This window comes from Alligator sinensis, unplaced genomic scaffold (assembly GCF_000455745.1).
Source record: "Alligator sinensis unplaced genomic scaffold, ASM45574v1 scaffold1354_1, whole genome shotgun sequence".
Lineage (NCBI taxonomy): Eukaryota > Metazoa > Chordata > Crocodylia > Alligatoridae > Alligator > Alligator sinensis.
The window spans coordinates 715,717-734,511 of NW_005842344.1; the positions used below are offsets into that span (position 1 = coordinate 715,717).

Sequence of the window (18,795 nt, forward strand, 5' to 3'; positions counted from 1 at the left end):
TCTTTCCGAATTGAGCCAGCTGCTAAAGTTAAACAAGGGTCTTGGACACCTCAAGTGAGTCCGGGGGAGGAAACCCCAGCAGCGAGCGACCAAGGGACCGTGTTTAAGTGCTTGAAAACATGGGAGGCGAGGCCCTCGCAGGAAGCATCTCCATTGTTAGCTCCTGGGGGTTTCCCTCATGTGCAAATACTGCGCCGGCGCTGGGGCCAGCAATGGGACCCCCAGCGCTGCTCCCTCCCTGCTCTCCTCCTCTGCCGCCACGCCACATCCTGCCAGCGTCCCTTAACGGATGCTGCCTACGCAGCCAGAGGGGCACGTGTTTGGGTTACGTGCCACCTAGCCTGCGGGGCCGCACTTCCACAGACTCGCCCTCACATTACGCGGGGAGCTGTAGCTGTAGCGTGCCCCTGAGATTTAACAGCAAACTACCTCCAGGCAGATGGAGCAGGGGGACAGGGAGAGGAGTGCCATAGCCTAGGACATAAAAACCATGCCACGGGGCTTTCCGAGAGCAGGCCCTTGGGGACAGCGCGTCAAGGAGCACCACCGAGACAAAGAGTTCACTCATTTTATTGACTTTGAACTACCAGTGTCAGTTTTCCATTACAGAGTCCAATCCAGCCACGGCAAGCTGAAGTTTGTACGGTACCGTTCGTTATTACACAGCCCTTTTGTGACACACGAGATTGTTTCGTTTTACAAGGCACTGCGAGAACACACTGAGTAAAACAGAAGCCCCAACAAATTTATAATTGTAGCTCCAAGAGTCCTGATAAGCACAAGATAGGCAACACCTGAGATACTCGGAAAAGACAACTGTTTGATTTCACCACAAGTGACGTACAGGAGGACCGAGGCCGTAACATGCATAACCAGGGGAAGCCCGAACAGATAACAGAGCATCTGAAGAAATGGGAGCAGCAGATCAGCCAGGTTACCAAACGCACAGTGACAAGACAGACCGTGCGCCCACGCGCGCGCATCCACACGTGTGCACACACGCACTAAAACAGCAATTTCTCGGCTCTCACTAGGTCTGGATGGGTTTTCCAGAGGTCGTAATAGCTCGATTCAGCGCAGAGCTGCTAGAGAATTTACTCGGCGAAAGGGGACTCTGCAAACCAGTTCAGCAGTTTACTCCCAGCTGCAGGAGCCCAGTCTCCCCGTTTCCCCCTCCCCAAGCCCACGTGCATCCCAAAAGCAAGCCCGGCCCCAGGAAAGGCACTCCCTGTTCATTAAAGTAAATTGGTATTTTAATAAGCTACAATACTATCCCTAAACCTGCATTAGGAGTAGCACAGAGGTTACCTGAAGGGCAGTGTATAGTTTCATTTCTTGTATTTTGTTCCTATCCACAACAGACGTCTTTAAGTAGCAGCAACTTCCTCGTTTCAAAGAACCGGGCGAGTGATTAACAGTATATCTGAACGGCCCAAGAGCAGCCACGGGTCTATCCTTCCTTGAAAGAGTTTTGCTTTGCTTTGGACATTTAGCAAACCAACCATGTATTTTTGCACTGATAAGAGACCATTCGCTCCGTCCAACTGCAACTGCTAGTTTGGAAAAGAAAAGCACCTTCCACCACAGCAAAAGTGTTAGCAATGATTTCTGGGACATGGCAACATAACCTCCATCCACAAGATCTGAAGGTGTGACAGGCTGCACTTCATGCAAGCTTCCCCGCACAGCTGGAAGAGAGAGCCAGCAGAGCGAGCGAACCTGGACCAGCCCGCGGACGTGGTAAGCAGCGCTTGGAGCGAGGCCGTTCATCCACTGGTTCGAAAGATGAGAAACACGGAGTTAAAACAGATCCGGACTTGCACTTCAGCTGCGGCAGAACACCCTCGGTTGCCAGAATCTGCTGTTCTCGCTCGTGCTACGGGGAGTTGGTCAGAGGAAGCTATTTCCCACCTCTTTCCCCATTTCTGGTCCAGGCAGGTCTTCCCCTTGTCATTGCTTTTACACCTTTCAAGGGTCTGCTTGTTATAACACATTTCACTGAATACCATCACATATGGCAAGTCTGAGGATCATCACAATAATGAAAGAAAGGTAGGCAGACAGACAGACGAGTGCCTTACGTTTTTCACTGAAAAAATCCTGGAGTCGGTGCCTTCTGCTAGCTAGTCTGCAGTCTTGGGCGCTCCCGAGTGCTTACCCCAGGCAGACCACCCCATGCCAGCGACTTGTGCTACCATCTGCCAGCTGAGCGAGGCACAAGCTGTTAACGCTCCTGGAAGCCTGGGCAGACCGCACACAACACATCAAAACCTGGATGTTGCAGCCAAGCAAAGACAAAACCTTTTGCTGCCTGGGTAAGTAACCGAGATCCTTTCTTGACTTGCCCAAAGCACGTACAGCACAAGTGCTAAGGAAATGCAGATAAGCGATCACGTTAGATCAGACCTGTGGCCCAACAAGTCCATTATCCTGTCTCTGGCTGCTCTTGTGCAAGTGCCACCCCTCCCTGCTGCCTCACGCAGCGCTACCTGGGGACAAAGATCACGTCTCGATTTCTGCCAGAAGCCTATTTACGCCACAAAGTTGGATTCCTCTGTGCGCGCTGTTGCCAACACCAAAACCAGCATCAAGAGGCTAGCTAGGCACCTGCCAGCAGCAGTCAGCTCCCAGCTGAAATGCAGAAGGTGGCATTTATTTCAACTATATTCTAAACGCTCCCTGTGTCCCTGGAGCGGAGAGAGGGAGGAGGCTGGGCAGCGCTCACCCAGGCCCCTCCACAGAAAATGCTCTTCAGTCTCACGTCACAATCCTTTTCCACACCTCTAACCATCTCCATAGCCTTTGCCATCTTCCCTGCGACTGCCCAGCCCAGAGACCGAACCTGAGCCACGCTAAAAACAAACGTGCGCCACGCGCGACCTTTCATCTTCCGAAATCCCCTCTCCGATACTCGCGCCACCCACTCCCACGTGGCAGCGTTCAACTTCACGAGCGCGCTCCCGACGCCCAAGTCTTTCTATTCGCAGAATCCTTCAGGTTCAGGAGCCTCCTCCCGCCACACAACGTACGTTACTGGGCACTTCCTCCACCTGGGTTTCCCCCGCTCTTGTGGTCACCGATTCTGGAACGGATACACAAGTATCTGTAGCTTCTCACAACCCCCCACTGTTTTCACACCGAAACAACCAAGTGCCAAACGTCACCCATTCGCACTCGCCCCCTGCTCGGCGAGTGCAGAAAACGACACCCGGCCCGGCGCAAAGGAACCTCCCCGATTCTCTCGTCTTCTCTGCAAACCTGCGCCCCCAGCTCTCCAACCCCACTGTGCAGAGGCGATGAACAGCAAACCCGGCGCTGCAACGAGACCTTGCTAAAGCTCTGCAAGTTATTACCCTGTAAAAATATAAAGTAAACTAACGAGAAGTCAGCCCGACTTTCCTTCATTTACTTGCGTCTTTGAAAAGTTCGGTAGTTGGCAATGGGTCTTCCAGGCCGTGCAAATTAGCATAGTTCTGTTTATTAAATGATCTGAAGGAGAAAGCAGACAGCAAACATTACACACGACAGTCACTGTTTGGAGAAGCTTTTGATCATTTTTATGTTGCAATTGCAAACCAAAGACGTATATATAGGAAACACATTGCATGTTAATGAGTTTAACAAAAAGATTCAACAAAACAAAAAAGTATTTAATTTAGGTAGGATTAAATAAAATTAGTTAAATGTCACAATTAAAAAAGTTTTGCTATACAAAACTTGACTACTAACAACATAAGACACCCGCTCTTTCAAGAAATCATCTCCAACTACTAATTCTTAGAACAAAGAGATTATAGAATAAATTATGTTTTCTAGGAAATAAAACTGATCACATGACGCTTTACAAAAGCAAATGGTGAGGGGATGCAGACAGTTAAAACAAAGCTCAAAATAAAGTGAAGAATATTTGCGGAAATAAAAAAAAATGACCGACGGGAAGGGCTCAATTCTCAGCCCTTGAGCAGGCAGAAATCACTGAAATGGAGCTCCTCTCCAAGGAGGATTGCAAGAAGAGGCGGCGAGACGGCCGCCTGAGGGTGCTGGAGGGGAGACTCTTACAGGTTGGCAAAACTAATCTGCAGTAGGTTTCCCTCTGCACAGCCACATCCCTCCCACCTTCTCCACTCCTCGCTCCAGAGACCTCTTGCCACACGTCCATACAGCCACCCCTTGGCCTCAAGCAGATTGCACTGGGTGTCGTGCAAGGTTGGCACTAGGAAGCTCCCCGCTCAGCGTGTACAAGCCCCTCAATAACGGCGTACAGAGCACTGAGCAGGGAAATGCTGGAGGAGCCCGTGCACCTCCTCGAGCACCGGAGACGTCTGTTGGAACAGGGTCACCAGACCGGCCAATGATCCCTAGATCCGAGCTGCTAGAGATTTACCCCCCGAACCAGGAGGCAGACGGGTGCCACGGACACGAGCTCCGGCGAGCCAGACAGCACTCTGCAGAGAGCAGAACTTGTGCTGAGCCGCGCGGAGCCGCATCTGTGACTTCCTGGGACCTGCAGCACCGCAGGCGGGTCAGAGACCAGCACGTGGAGTCTCACGTCCACGGCCACTCCGCCTCCCTCAGCTGCGGGGCTCCTGCTCCCATTTCATGCCCAGCTGAGAGGCTGAGCGTAAGCGAACCAGTGTCATGGCAAACGACTCCCATCACCTGCAACGTTCAGGGGAAACATGAATCATTTCTTCTTAAGAAGTTCAGCAGCCGATACATTTTGATGATCAGAGCTGCCTACCGACTACAGGAAAAAGTGAAGTAACTCCACTGTGGGTAAAAACCATGTAAAAATCACTGGTATTTAAACAAAGCATTAAATATAATAAATTACTAGACAGGAAGCTGGGGTCTTCCCCGCTGCTGGTTCTCGGACAACTGCTACTCTGCATCCGGACAAGGAGGAGAACGTACGCTTGTTCCTAAGGCCACTTCCATGATCCAGAAGAGCCCGTACAGAAACAAGGCGACCACTTTTGTGGTCAACTAACCTTAAAAGCAACCCAAACACACATTCGGACAAGCTTCTCTAGCAAAAGAGGTGCCTTGAACACAGCTGCAGAAGTCTCCATCCTCTCTCTCAAATGCAAATGAGAAGTGGCATTTTCTTTGTCACTAGACTTCCAGTTGGGAAGTAGCAATAAAAAGGCAGCTCTCACTGAGAGATACTAGGACAGAAACATCATAATTGAAGAACTCAAAAATAGCAATAGACATTTCTAGCAAGTCTCAAAGTGTATCTATGTCAATATATCATTTTAGTAAAGGCATTAGAACTAGTCACAGAAGTTCTCATTCAAACAGTGCCTGGAGCGGGCATGCCAGCCACAGCCAGCGTTACCCTGGCACCTGCCACGCACCACAACCACGGCTCGGAGGTCGAGTGCACACACGCTGGCTTAGTAATGTTCCCCCCAAGGCTTGGAAAGTTGCAGCCACCTTCTCAATACCACGTCTGGAGAGTCTGCAGGGCACAACCGAGGAGCCCCGATGCCACAACTGAGGCCAGAGGCAACCTAGAAATGCCTATTTTAGGTACAATTCTTAAGGTTTCCAAACATATCAGTTTGGGGCAGCAGAAGAGGTTAAACTTTGGGGTGTTTGGCTTGGCAGAAACGGTCCAGCCTTGAAGCTGCATTTTAGCACGTGTGTATCAATGACAAGTCAAGAGAGCGACCTGGTATTTAACTCGGACATCATGCTACCTCCAACCTCTGAAGAGAAGGAAAATTTAAAATTAATTAATTAATTAATTTACAACTAGGAAAGCACGGAGATGCTTTTAAGGTAAAGGCTGGGTAACTTCTAGCACCAAGGTTCTAGGAAAGTACATCCCCGAAGCAGAAAGCGGTCACCAGTGAAGCTCTCTCACCTGCTGCACACTGGGGTCTGTGCAGGAATGGGATAGTGTGCTTTGTACAGGAGGTATACAGTTGGTCTGAGCAAGAAAGGTGGCATTAGCACAATAATAATTAAAAAAACCACACAAAAACATTTGGAAATATTTGGCGTTTTGGACACGTGCCACATACAAAAAGCCATCCCCACGTCACGTCTCAGAGCACTCCACACAAGGAATCTCAAACCCCTTCTGTTGGCAGCAACCAGGCTGGTCCGACCTACTCCGAGCCCTCACAGGATCCACAATAACGCACTGGTTTAGGATTGGCAAAAAAAAAAAAAAGAAAGATTTAGTGCTCAAAACACATTTGATTTCACTGAAGAATTAGTGACTTGTGTCCCAAATAAATACACTTAAGGAACGAGGCTACTCACAAAGACACGCCCAGACCCTTCTATGCCAACTGTTCTCAGCTATCCTTTTATATTAAAAACCTAGGGGTTTTTTTCCTTTTTCTTTTTTAAATTAAGGACTAGTAATTAGCAGGCAGTATCCATCCCCTGCACCTGAACTCCAATTCCAGGTATAAACCTTTCCATCTGGCCTGCGGGAGATTGTTCAGGAGCTGTCGTTCGGCTGGCAGGTGAGCTCTGTAGAAAATACAGCACACGCTTTTCAGCCAGGTCAGGACATAGTAGCTGCAGGCAGTTTAAGGGAAGAGACTTTGAATCCTCCTTTGCCTAACTGAAATGCACACATCTGAAGAAAAGAGCGGCAATTCCTGCACGTGAAGTTCACCTGGATTCTCAAGTCTGGGGTCTCACTGTGCACGTTTCAGACAGACCAGATCCCCCTGGATTTTAGCAGTAGGGAATGATTTTGGAAGTGCAATAGTGGGGTGACGTCTGCCCAGTTTCAGTGTTCATGCTGACAATTAATTTTGCCCTCGGACTGCTCCAAAACATCGAGCATTTCCTCTACGATCGCCTGCAGGGCCCGGCCCAGCTGTTCCGCAGTATAGGGTTTTCCCAGCGGAGGCACGTGAACAAATGCAGACCTGCCCCGGCTCTGGTATAAGGACGTGTAGTAAGTAAAATCACAGAGGTATCTGAAATCAAGAAAAAAAAAAAAGAAGCTTATTTAGCGACAGATAACAGCTGGTGAGTAAGACAGGTCAGAGTAACGCGAGTCAGTGCAATAGCTGCTCTCGAATGGAGCATAACCAGCAGCTCCTGCTTCATTAGCATCGGTAAGCTGTTAAAGAACAGGGATGGATGATGAAGCTCCTCTTGTTCTGGCCTCTGTCACCGTCTCCACGGCAGCTGGCCAGGTCCCAGAGGCTTATGCAATTCCTAAAGCTGCTAGTCTAGATAAAGCAGCTTTTTCCCCAGAAAGCAAAATCATCGCGCTTGTAACTGCACAACCTGGAGTTTAATGCCAATCCCAGGCCTCAGGAAAACCAAAAAGGCACATCCAAAGGTGTTCATGGGGCCATCTGCTCCACAGTCTGTACTGCAATACAAGGGAGTGGGAGGTCAAACGCTCCCGGTGATGAAAGGCCTGAATCTCTCCTGCCCTGCGCTCCATGTAGCCGCATGTACCTGCGCGAAGTGGGGGTGCCAGTGTGAGCACCGCAGGCTGAGGCAGTGGGAACGTGGTCCCGGGAGGCACACGACTGCCGAACCCAAGCCTGAACTTTGCCCTGCAGGAAAGGAACACGCACGACAGCACGAGCTCGTTTCCCTCCGGTCACCACCCCGTACCTGCCGGCATCCTTGGATATAGTAACGGTAACGTCAAGCCCGAGCGTCGAGACTCTCTTGCACACCGCATCCATGTCAATGATGGAATCGATGCACTCTGGACCCCCTTCTACGCAGCACTGGGAGCCGGGGCAGAACCGGCAGTTGTCCAAGCCTTTGTAGCCTACATTATGTCCACATTTTTCCAGCGTTACGGTAGTAGCCATGCCCGAAACACCCACGTGAACTACCAACTGCAAGAGGAAGGAAGCGAGTTAGAGCTGCTGGCACAGGGAGTGGGGGGGGACAGCCCTGCCGTACGTGTCCAGGGGTGCGTGAGGGAGGAGACTCATTCAGACCCCTTCATGCAGGTCAGACGGGTGGTGGAGATGACTGACCGAACGTGCCAGGGACAGAACAGCCCAGGTGGCACGGGTGAGCGGCACGGTGCTCAGACTGCCCTCCTAGCATCAAGCGCTCCTACAGACCAGCACCCTGGTCTCTTCTTCCACCTCCTGGACCTCTGCTAGAAGGGCCGACCCAGGGTCGGATCAGCCCGAATTTGAACACGTGTTAGAAACTGGACTTGACGTCAGAACCGTGCGCTCCTGGCAGTACGGACAGCAGGCTTCGGTTCTCAGTTCCCCTTTTACTCACTCACTTGTGGACTGTGCTTCTTCCATAATGCAGGAATTAGTCTTTGTACAGTTTGGTATTCAACTGGGATTTCGTACACGTGCAGATCCACACCGTCTCCCAAACCCAGCTTCTCAAGCTCCTGAGAACAGAAGGCAGCAAAATACCAAAGCGATCAGATATGGACGCAGGAGAAGAGATTTAAAAAAATAAAAGATATAAAAGCCAGAGGCACTCTGTTGCAAGCATGCCTTTTTCTGGCACGCGCGGAAGGAGTCAGAGCAGCTCCCTGCTCCTAGGACAGACACAACCTGATCCCTTCACCGCAACTGTGCGATTTGGGACAGATGAGACCCAAAGGGGCAGTGGTCCTGCGCCGTCCGGCCAGCCGCCGCGGGCTGGAAGCAGCGCGCCAGGGCTCGGGCCGTGAAGAGAGGATCTCTCCCCAGGCGGGAGCGGGGAGGGGGCAGAGGGACAGAAGGGGAACAGGCAGGCTTCCTACCTCCTGGCATGCAAGAGAGACCACAGCCCTGCCTCCGGCTTGTAGCACCACGAGGCAGGGACTCTACAAGACGGACGCAGAGCTCCTCCTCCGGAGAACTGACGCAGCGATGGCGCGCTTACCCTCTCCATACGTTCCTGGCTTTTAATTTCATTTTGGCAGGATCAAAAACACAGTCCTAATGTCTAAAACAGAGAGAGCTACCTGCACCATCCAGCATATTTGTGCAGAATCCTGCAATTTAGCTCGTTTTCCGTCTGATCTTTATACCACGCCACGACTGGGTTTTTTTCTTTTTTACTTTACAATGTTGGCTAAAAATCATCTCCTCATTTTGGGCACTTGGACAGTGAATTTCAGCTGAATGGACATGCAATGTTAGCTTCAGAGTTTATTCGCACGTGCAAAATTGGAAGAGAAAGCGGCAGGAGCGTGACAGGGATAGCATCCCGAAACCCACGTGCGATTACTAGGGAGAACTCAGTTCAAAGAGAAGATAGTCAAGAAATGTCCCCCGCTGCACTGGAAACCAGGGTGTGATCCCCTGGATCCCTGCAGCCGGTTGCCCCAGAAACCAAACTGGTATCCCAGGGTGTCAAAACTAAACGCTAAGACGAGTGGGAAAGTGCAGCCAGGCTTTCTAGCAGGGCACAAGTCTCCGTGCTGCAGTGAGGAGGGAGAGGCCCTTTCTGCGCCGAAGGAAAAGTAAGAGGAGAGCGCTGCAGCCGCACCCCACCGCTCCAGGCAGGAAGGAAACGCAGCGATCCCCTGCGTCCGCCCCGGTTCCTGGAAGAGGTCTACCCAGGACGCGCTCCCAGCGACCGGACACAGAACAGAGCGTGCCGCGGCGAGTGCTGGCGTGCACCCACTTCCACTTCCACCTGCCTCCCGCGCCCCCGAAGCGTTCGGGCTCTCCGCACCGCATCACGACAGCCACCACCATCAGGGCCCAGCCTCTTATCTGACTACACCAGACAGAGCCATGCCTGGGCCTGGATGCACGGGATTTCTAACGAAGCCCTCGGCCTGAGCTTCCACTTGCTGTTGTTCAAAGACCTCAGAGCTCAGCTAGGGTCGCAGCACCTCGGTGAGAAGCAGCAAACTCCCCAACAGATACACGTGCACAGAGCACGCTAGGGGAGTTGAATGCAGGTTACTTACTGCCCGCAGTAACTGTAAACTCGTCACTATTCCCTTTCTGAGATGCCACCTGGGCCCAGCTGCGTTGTCACGGACGTTGCTAAATTTACCCCCGTGCCATCTGGGAAGAGCGCGGCAGGTAAAACGGGTTGCCCAGCTGCATAAACACGCCAACAAACTCTCCCCAGACCTGACGAAAGGCGTTTGTGCCCCAAAGCTTGCAAAGGACGATTTTTCCAACGATTTAGTTGGTCTAATCAAAGATACCACATTGACCCAAAGAACCTTAACACACCCGGGGCAATTTGGTTAAACCAGTGATTCTCAACCGGGGTGTGCGAGATCCTTCCACGGGTGCCACCCAGTGTCAGCACCGCTAGGTGTGCAAACACAGTTCACAAGATTAACCCAGAGATTTCAAACGGGAACCCACAGTCTTATAAACATCCCGACCTCTCACGGTCTGAGCTCTTTGCAATTCAAGACTTAGCCTTGAGCCTAAAAAGGTGGAGAAACCACTGCATTTCACGTGCGCCTCGGAGGGCTCGGCTGGCTTAATGGATTTTGGTTTGATACCAGTATTTTCAACAGTCAGGTTACCGTTCCGTGCTCGGAAGATGTAGGACTCCCGACGTTTCTTGGTTGGACTAGATAGAAAGGCTGCCACGAGCCCTGAGCTGTGCAAATGGCACTGGGCTCCAAGCAGGTGTGCTCCTCTCACAAGTCGCTGCTCGCGAGAGCTATGCGAGGCGCGCGGTGTGGAGGTATTTAGGAATCTGAGGGGCCGGGAGAGGCTGGAAGCCGAGTCCTTCTGCAGGTTCAGGGCCTGGCTCACAAACCAACACGGTCAAGAGATCTCCTAAGCCCCGGGGGTTATTTAGGTATTTATGAGCTGCAGAGATACGTTGCCGTGGATGGGACTTCAGCCATCCACCATGTATGGGCAGAAGTGAGCCCGGTGAAGCTGTGTCGACAGGGCTGGACAGAGTAAATAAATGCGACGGCTTCATGCAGCTCTGGGCACTACCCAAACCACGCGGCTCGTACATGCTGAGAGGGTGTTGAAGTAAGGACCCATCCGTGAATCCTGGCACGGACCGGCGGTTGTATTCTCGACTTCTACAGGAACCGTACATTTACTTAACCAGCCAGTAAATGAATCCTAAAGCAAGCCAGGTAAAATCAGCTTATTTAATGAGCTGGACAGCTGACAGTTCCTTAAAACCGGAATCTAAAACTTCTAGCTGAACTCACCGTGGCAGGGCCCAGCCCCTCTTCTTAAGAAAATGTGCGTCTCCTGGGCAGTAAAATAAAGGGACTGTGTGTACGGTGCAAATCTGCCCTGCCTTCTGCCTGCTTTTGAACAGTAAAGGCTTTATGTGCCACTGGAAACTGAAACGAGTCTAAATGCAAGACAGTGGCAGTCTCTGAGTTTCTTAAATTCATTTGAAGAACTGCCGTTTTGCTCTAGTCAAAACTTTCCCCTATAACATAAGGGTCTCATGCAAACAGAAATCAGACACCAAACCGTAACTACAGCTGCCGATCGGACCGGCTGAGCCTTCCTGAATGCTCCCAGCCAGGAAGGGGAAAAACACGTACGATTCCCGTGCTACTTGGCTCTGAAGCGCAAATGCGAAAACCTAAGACTCGTCACTTCAAGGAAGGGAACAATTGGCCGTGGTCCCCGGCTGCAGCCCAGCACGTGGAGACCGGGAACTGCGGGAAGAGGAACAGCACAATGATTTTGTTGTGACCTTCTTCCACACCCACCTAGTAACGTTATCATTGCACTGAATTCCTGATGCTTGCATTATGAAGCACTGACAGAAGTGCACCGGGCGCCTGCATCTGTCTCCGTGTGGTCAGCGAGTAAAGGAAGACCGGGACTGCCTCTGGCTAATGTCGCCGAAAGTTTCTCAACTCCCGCTTTGATGCTTCACCTTTGGCTACGGCCCGGCAGCGCAGCCAGCCAAAGGGTACCGTGTTAACAACCGCTTTGTGCAAGCACAGGCGCATCAGGGAGCTGAAGCCAACTGGCTGCGCTCACAACACTCCCCGCGGCTGCCGTCACGATCGCCTGCATGTTCTGCATGTTATTGCTTGCTTCTTGTCTCACGTCAGATCTGTTTTCAGGCAGCCGCAGCAGCTCCGCTGGTCCTAAAGCGCTCTCGGTATTATGAGCAGAGGTTTAGGGTTCTGCTCTACCATTGCCCGCATGCAGGACAGGACATATTTGAAAACCATAAGTGGCTTTATACAACTCTTTATACAACCAGAAGTGGCAAATGCCCCGTGCCCCCTAGTAAACACGTGAAGTGCGCAGGGATGGCTCTGCATATTTAAGAGGAGGCAGATAAACGTGGAAAAAACAAATCAAAGTATGCCAGGGATAGTTTCCTTTAAACCAGCTCAGCAACCTTTTAAGGCTGAGGGTTGGATTAACCTACTTGGGGTCAACGGCGTGCCAGCACGTGCTGGCATCCAGCTGCCACTGGCATGGGAAAGCACCTGCATCACCTCCGCCGGCACAAGGAAGGACACTGCCACCAAAGCCCCATGCCTGCGGGCTGGATCAAAGGGCTTCAAAAGGCTGCCAGAGCCCTGCTTTAAACATCTCAGAAAAGCCCTGAGCGTATCCGCTAGACCGCTGGCGAGAAGCCGCTCCTGAATTCACTGGGGAGGGGAGGGAAAGTCGATGCTTCAATCAAGCAAGCCAGAATAAAGTAGTGTCTCATCATTACAACATGTAGCAAAGATCTTCTCCAAATCCAGCACAACGTCATGGCCATGTTCCAGCTCGAGATGCTGCACGATTAGTTTTACCCACTCCTTTATAATGGAAATTGTTCACAGTTTAGCTGCCGAACGCAGCACATCCATTCCCCGGGTCTGCTCTGTAGTTGGTTTCCCAACAGGCGAGTCTGATCTTCTCCGCTCCCTTGCTCTTCCTCGGGGGTCCCCGGTTTGACGTACTCATCGTACCAGCAAGACTGAAGTCAGGAGTACTGCGACCATCCAGCCCAGCACAGGCCTGCCTCACCAGAAGCGAAGCCGCTTCCAGAGCCGTCAACCCTCGAGCATCCCGCGAGCTGTAGGGAGGGTCATGCCGCCGCGATCCGAAGCCTCTAAGGAAAAGGAATCGACTTCAGTGAGCTCGAGAGCCCGCGCGCTACATCCACTCCGAAGCCACGCCACAGACTGCAGTCGGGAAGCACTTTCCCAAAGCAGCTTAGGACCCCGAGCCACGCGCACTGCTGCCGGGACTGGAGTTAATGTTCGTGTTCATACCTCCAGCGAGGTAATTTGACTTAACCAGGTAAAAGGCCGGCGAAGGCCAGGCGAGCTCATCGCGCCCTGCATTGGGCTGTAACCTAACTGCTAACGCCCGCTGAAGCTACAAAGTGCCTGGAGCGAACTCTCGCCTGCTCCCCTCCCACCAGCGGAAACAAGGCCTCTGCGCTTTTGGAAACTTGCTTGCTGGCGTCCGAGTGCCAGGCCAGCAAAGCAGCGTCTAAGAACTTGGCCTTGCTTTCTTCTCCGCGGCAGAATGAGGGAGCAGATGTTTCTTTCTGAACTGGCCTTTGAAGACTCACTCGCACCTCAGCCCCCATTTGGAGAGTCAGGTTGGGAGCATGGATTATCATTTATTACCATGTACTTGCTTGGTCATCTCCTCTTCTTCTGGACGAGGCTTCAGCTGCACTTATCCTAGCTACAGTTTGCAATGGCAACAGCGCTTTGGGGTGTCGAGGCACAGGGTCAGCGCGTTGTTGGGATCGGGCCCTGTGCAAGGTGTCCCTAGCGGAGGGTCACAGGCCGCTGCCGAGCGTGCGGCTGCTTGCTTTCGCTGCAGTGTCAGCTGAACAACTGCTCCAGCTTCCAGCGATTTACAAAAAATAAAATAAAAATAACCCCGTCCTGACTTCCAAGACGAGCGCCCGTTCGAGGAGCTCTTTCCAGAGAAGACGACAAAGGCTTGGAAATGCAGGTGGGGAGCGCGGTCAGCGGAGCTTCAACCCCATCCAGAACCGCCCCGTACCCCTCCATGAGCCTCCCGCACAGATATCACAGCATGAAAACCCGGCACCCAGCTGGCTCCTTGGAAATGGGACTGAACGGTTCCCCACTGATTTATCTGGGCTTCCAACACGTCTGTGCAAATACCAAGGGGTGAAGCCAAGTTCAGTTCAGCTGTGTAGACCGGGGTGGGGGGGCAGCTTGTTTTCTGGCTCATATTTTAAAAGCCGCCAAGGGTGCTTGGGACCTCTGCAGGGGTCGAAGCCCAGGGGCCTTTCCAGGGAGCTGCCAAGGTCTGGTCCACGTGGAGATACTGGGTGAACAGGAGAGCAGCCTTGCTCTGCTCTGCCAGCTCCCACAAGGCACAAACCTCTCCAGGCACGTCAGCCCGAGCCGTTCTGGGGCGGCAAGACAAGGCACGACTCCTGGGGCAAGCTTCCCCGTCACGTTTTCCTCATCGTCCAACAGGCCGGCAAAATCCTCCCCGCGGAGATAAAAGGAGACGTGCCAAATCCTGGGAATTCCCAAGTTGGTTTCTCTGGCCGGCGGGGGTGGGGAAAGACCGCGGGACTAGAGAGGTAGCGAGCTGCGTTAGCCTGAAGTTTCTTATTTAAATCCATAAATAGCAAATCTTCCCCTCGACTTTAATCTAAATGTAAATGCTTAACACAACCCGTGTTTCCCTCCAGTTATCAGCGGGGCTGGTTGCTTTACTGGCATTGTGCTCGCGATGCGAACGCTTGTGCACACTTACGCACGCTAACAAGATTACGAACCGCCCCAGAAAAGACGAGTGGAGACTTTTATGGACCAGCAGGTCTGAGCAACAACAATGATAAATCACTCGCGATGGCTCCGAGGGCAAGGCTGATATTAAAGGCTTGCTGTATTGATTAGTGTCTGGAGCGCGCAGACATTCATTACTAGAGATGGATGCTAAGTGATGTTTCACATCTTCTTTATACAAATCTGCTTGCACAACTGTAGGCCTTCCACGCAGTAGGTCTGTGAAATAAATAGTGTGGAAACACGTAAATACGAGCCAGTCTTCCCAACGCTCCAGAGCATCGCATCTCCACTCCCGAAAACACAGGTGGGAAGGAAAAAACCCTTAAGAAGCGGGACTTCTGCCCTCGAGAGGCGCGCGGGCTCGTATCACCGCGTGGGGGTTCACGCGCCGGGTGGAGCGCTCCAGGCTGCGACTTTCAGCTGGGAGCGTTTAGCAGCCGACTACTCCGCTCCCTTCATCATTTACATTAAATGTTCTTTACAAATTCCCAGCTAACAATTTTTGTAACCAAACGCAGCGTGCGCACACTTCTATTCAATAATAAAAACGTCCTTTGGCCCCCAGACAACTTATTATCCGCAGCCCTGTGTACCTGACAGATAGAGAAAAACGAACACGTTTGACCGATTCCCCGACCCCTCAACAATGGGCTTCTTTGTGAGCCTTTAATATCCTTATCAGGTCTGTCTAGACACCCTGACAGCAATTGTCCCTAGTAATGTCAAAATGCACTCTGACCCTTCTTCTCATCCTCCAGCTCGGCTAGAAACATTTCAAGGGGACGAACGCAAGAGCCAATTAGCTTCACAGTCCACGGGGCACACCTGTGTCTGGCTGACCTGGACACCTCTGCACAGACAACAGACTCTTTGATGCGAGGGGTGAGCCAGAAGATTGAAGCAAGCAGGAAACTAGTTTCAACATTATTTCTTTCTCTCTCTCTCTTCCTTTCTTTTATTTTTCTAAAGGCCTGGATAAAACCTAGCTTTGACAGCTCACCCAAAGAACGCAGTTGAGAAAATTAAAAAAAAATAAGATACTTAAACAACCTAGTATATGTCCAGCTCTGTAAACAGGAGACAAAAGACCTCTATTTCATATAAAACCCATTATTTTAGGGGTGTCCGTAATAAGGACCTTTTTTTAAAAAAAGGTCATGCAATCAGAGCTGAACTTCTGTTCTTTTAAGGTGATGTATGTATGTATGTACGTATGTACGGTGTAGGGCACAGCTCCTAGCCTCCAGCCTTGTTTACAGAACCGGTCTCTCTCCTCATCTGCACAAAAGCAAAAAGCAGTGAACTTCACATTATTAGAAAGCCGCAGTGATTATTTAAGATAGACTCTATTTTACCAAATGCAAGTAATAATTTAGCTTTCAGGAGCAAATAAGTCATTGCAGTTTGAAAGAAACACCACCCCCCCCCCCCCAAAAAAAACAAAACAAAAACCCCAAACCATATTTACGTCCTACATGCAAACAAAAAGCCACACAAAACCAAAAGAACTGGAGAGAAAAGCAGAGAATTTTATCCTCGGGATGCAGGATAATAAAAGATGTAATAAACCAGAACTAGCTTAGCCCTAGAGCTAGGAAGGATTTACAAAGATTGTTTAATTGATTTTTCTTCTATTAAAATGCAGATCACACCGTCTGGGATTCAGAAACTCAGACACATGTCTTTGTGTCCACTCAGCTCCATGAAGTCCCCTGTCTGAAACTTGCACAATGCCCAACTCGCACGTGTTCAAAAGACATGCTGTTCCTTTTTGTCTGGGCCTCTCGGCACTGGGGCAGAGTTGGGAAAAGGCAAATCCCTCCCTCGCTGCTTGAAAGTTCGGTTTTCTGGGATTCCGAGGCAGAATCTGCCAATAAAAGCAGCTGAAGTTCAGTATTCTCAGACAACCTGTCACGAGAGTCCCCGGCAATATCCTCCATTCCTTCCCCTACTGCAAGCAACCGTGGCTTAAGGCTGAAGGAATTCCCTTAAAATCTTCTCTCGATGCAGATCACAGATTTGACTCGATCTTCTAAAGAGAAGAAAAGTCACCAACTCCATTATCTCCGCCACCCCGGAGACACGCTGGCCCCTGTATATAACCTCCCTTGTCCACAGAAGAAGTGGTTTGCCAGGGATAACTGCCCTCGTGCCAGCGAGAGGTGGGCAGGAGCAGCCGGCCCCACCACCTAATAGCGGGTGATAGTCGCTGCAGACGCACGCACACGTGCACACACTTTTCCTGACCTCGGGCTAGCAAACCCCATCTCCGAAGTACACGCAGCCCCAAAGAGCCCACGGTGCCGGAGGTTCAGTCCCCTTGTACCAGTCACAGCATTAGGCAGCTGGCTGGCCCCCCAGCAGTTGACTGGAACGGATTCTAGTTTGGGATTTAATTTACCAGCTTTCTACAGAATACGTTCAACCCTGAGCTCTGAGGGGGATGGAGGCTGGCTGGGAAGAAAAATACGCCTATTTTCCTGGGCAACTGTACGGAGACGTACCCCGACCTTAGCGCAGCTCTCGCAAGCGAACACTGAGGCAGGGCACTGCAGGGAAAGCAGGATTCCTCTGTTCACGGAAGCGCTGACAAAGCCCGACTTCTTGCTGGCATCTAGCGCGCGTCTTTTAAGACCATACAGCAAAGCACACGTATGACCACGCGCGCAGGCAGAGCACGACGGGCATAAGCTTCCTATGTAATGATTTGCTCAAGTAGTAACACCACTTTGTAAACGCTCCCCACGGGAACACTGAAGCCTACTCGCATTTCAGAGGTAAGCAGGGGTTAAGTGACATGCCCAAGGCCTTTACTCTGGGACATGACCTCATGAGTTGCACGCACTAAAAGCTATGCCCATCCACTACGCAGATCTCTGGCGAGGGAGGAAGGTCTCAGGTGTTTAAATCCCCGAAACCCCCTTCCCCCAATAGTCTGCACTTTTCAGGGGTAAGAAAGGGAAGCAACAGTTAAAAGGATGGTATTTGAGGAGTTATTCTGCAAATCCTTCGTTCTGCTTAACTACGGTTCTGCAGTGGGGCAAAACCCCACTTCCCCGGGGAGCGCTGGGTTTTGACAGACAAATCAAAGGCGCCGTTGGGTGATCATCGCGGCGCCTGGGGTCCACACGCCGCGGCCGATATCCTGGGAGCACGGTTTGGCAAAGGACATACCATACAGTCACAAACTCCAGGTTTGCAAGGGAGGGGGGATGACAGAAACACGCCAAGGGTTTGGGTGGTGTGGTTACCTGAACTGCAATCCAGCTGGCATTAACCGCGTGCTCTCCAAACGGACCAAACCCTGAAACAACAACAGGAACGACACAGTGAGGACACGACTCTCGCAGGCTCGGCCGGACTTCGAGGCACGACGCGGCTCGAACTGTCCTGTTTTAAACGCGTCTCGGGGAGGGGGTGGGGGGATTGCGTGCGCACGCGACAGCGTCCTCCTCCAGTCCCGAGTTCTGGATCACTTACATCCGAGTAACAGGTTGAAACTGTTCCATCTTCCAAAACGCGGGGCTGGCGGAAAGCACGCGCGCTACCTCCGGACTGGGCGCGGGCAACAGGTCGTCTCGGGCGCTGCTCTTCCCCGCGAGGAGCGTGTCCCTCCCCCACCCCCACCCCGGGATAGCTCTGGCTCCCGTTACAGAACAGCACCTCGTTACGGGACGTTTCTGTCCTCGAGGCTGGACCCCACCCCGCAAACGCAGCAGCCTGCCAGCCACCTCCCCGCCAAACCTGCCCCGCGATTCCCATCGCCCGGGTTAGCTTCACCAGGGAGGTGGAGAACGCGAGCGGTGAGGACAGTCCTGCAGAGCGGACTTGCCCCCTTCGCCTGCTTTCTAATGAATAACTCAGGGTTAACGAGTAACTCGTAACCCCCCGGGGCTGAGCCCGCACGCAAAGGTTAAGCAATTCATCTGCGTGCAAAGTTGCATCGATAGACTTTGATTTGAACTTTCAGGCAGCACACGTCGCCGTTAGCGTACGAGGATCTGGGGTACGAGGAGTTGTCCTGTAAGCTGCGTCCTGGCTGCCAGCATACGGCCACGGACGTTTTGAGTCCAGCCAAGCCCTCGCGTCGCCCCCGGCCGGCCCGCGCGCAGGCGACCCGGCTG

The 18,795-nt window shown here is 51.9% G+C and overlaps 1 protein-coding gene across 5 annotated transcripts; it reads right to left on the reverse strand.

The window, feature by feature from the left end:
• Positions 1-6,294: 6,294 nt before the first annotated feature.
• On the reverse strand, positions 6,295-18,784 carry PGPEP1 (pyroglutamyl-peptidase I). 5 transcript variants are annotated; one of them, XM_025210278.1, is made up of 5 exons: positions 18,152-18,784; positions 17,923-17,975; positions 8,242-8,362; positions 7,606-7,838; positions 6,295-6,950 (listed from the first exon to the last, which is right to left on the reverse strand). In XM_025210278.1, exons 4-5 carry the CDS (start codon positions 7,809-7,811, stop codon positions 6,758-6,760), a joined length of 399 nt encoding a protein of 132 aa, XP_025066063.1. In that variant the 5' UTR covers positions 7,812-7,838; positions 8,242-8,362; positions 17,923-17,975; positions 18,152-18,784; the 3' UTR covers positions 6,295-6,757. The 5 variants fall into 5 exon arrangements, 4 of the variants coding, with proteins under 4 accessions (XP_025066063.1, XP_025066062.1, XP_025066064.1 ...); XM_025210277.1 differs by having other exon boundaries at positions 8,246-8,362; positions 18,152-18,782; XM_025210279.1 differs by lacking the exon at positions 8,242-8,362.
• Positions 18,785-18,795: the final 11 nt, after the last annotated feature.

Excerpts from the sequence above, each read along its gene's own strand:
- PGPEP1 (XM_025210276.1), bottom strand. The coding sequence starts at position 18,433 with ATGGGAATCGCGGGGCAGGTTTGGCGGGGAGGTGGCTGGCAGGCTGCT. Across the intron at positions 17,976-18,151 it reads TTTCAACCTGTTACTCGGAT|GGTTTGGTCCGTTTGGAGAG; the intron begins GTAAGTGATCCA and ends TTGTTGTTTCAG. Across the intron at positions 6,951-17,922 it reads CCAGCTGGATTGCAGTTCAG|ATACCTCTGTGATTTTACTT; the intron begins GTAACCACACCA and ends TCTTGATTTCAG.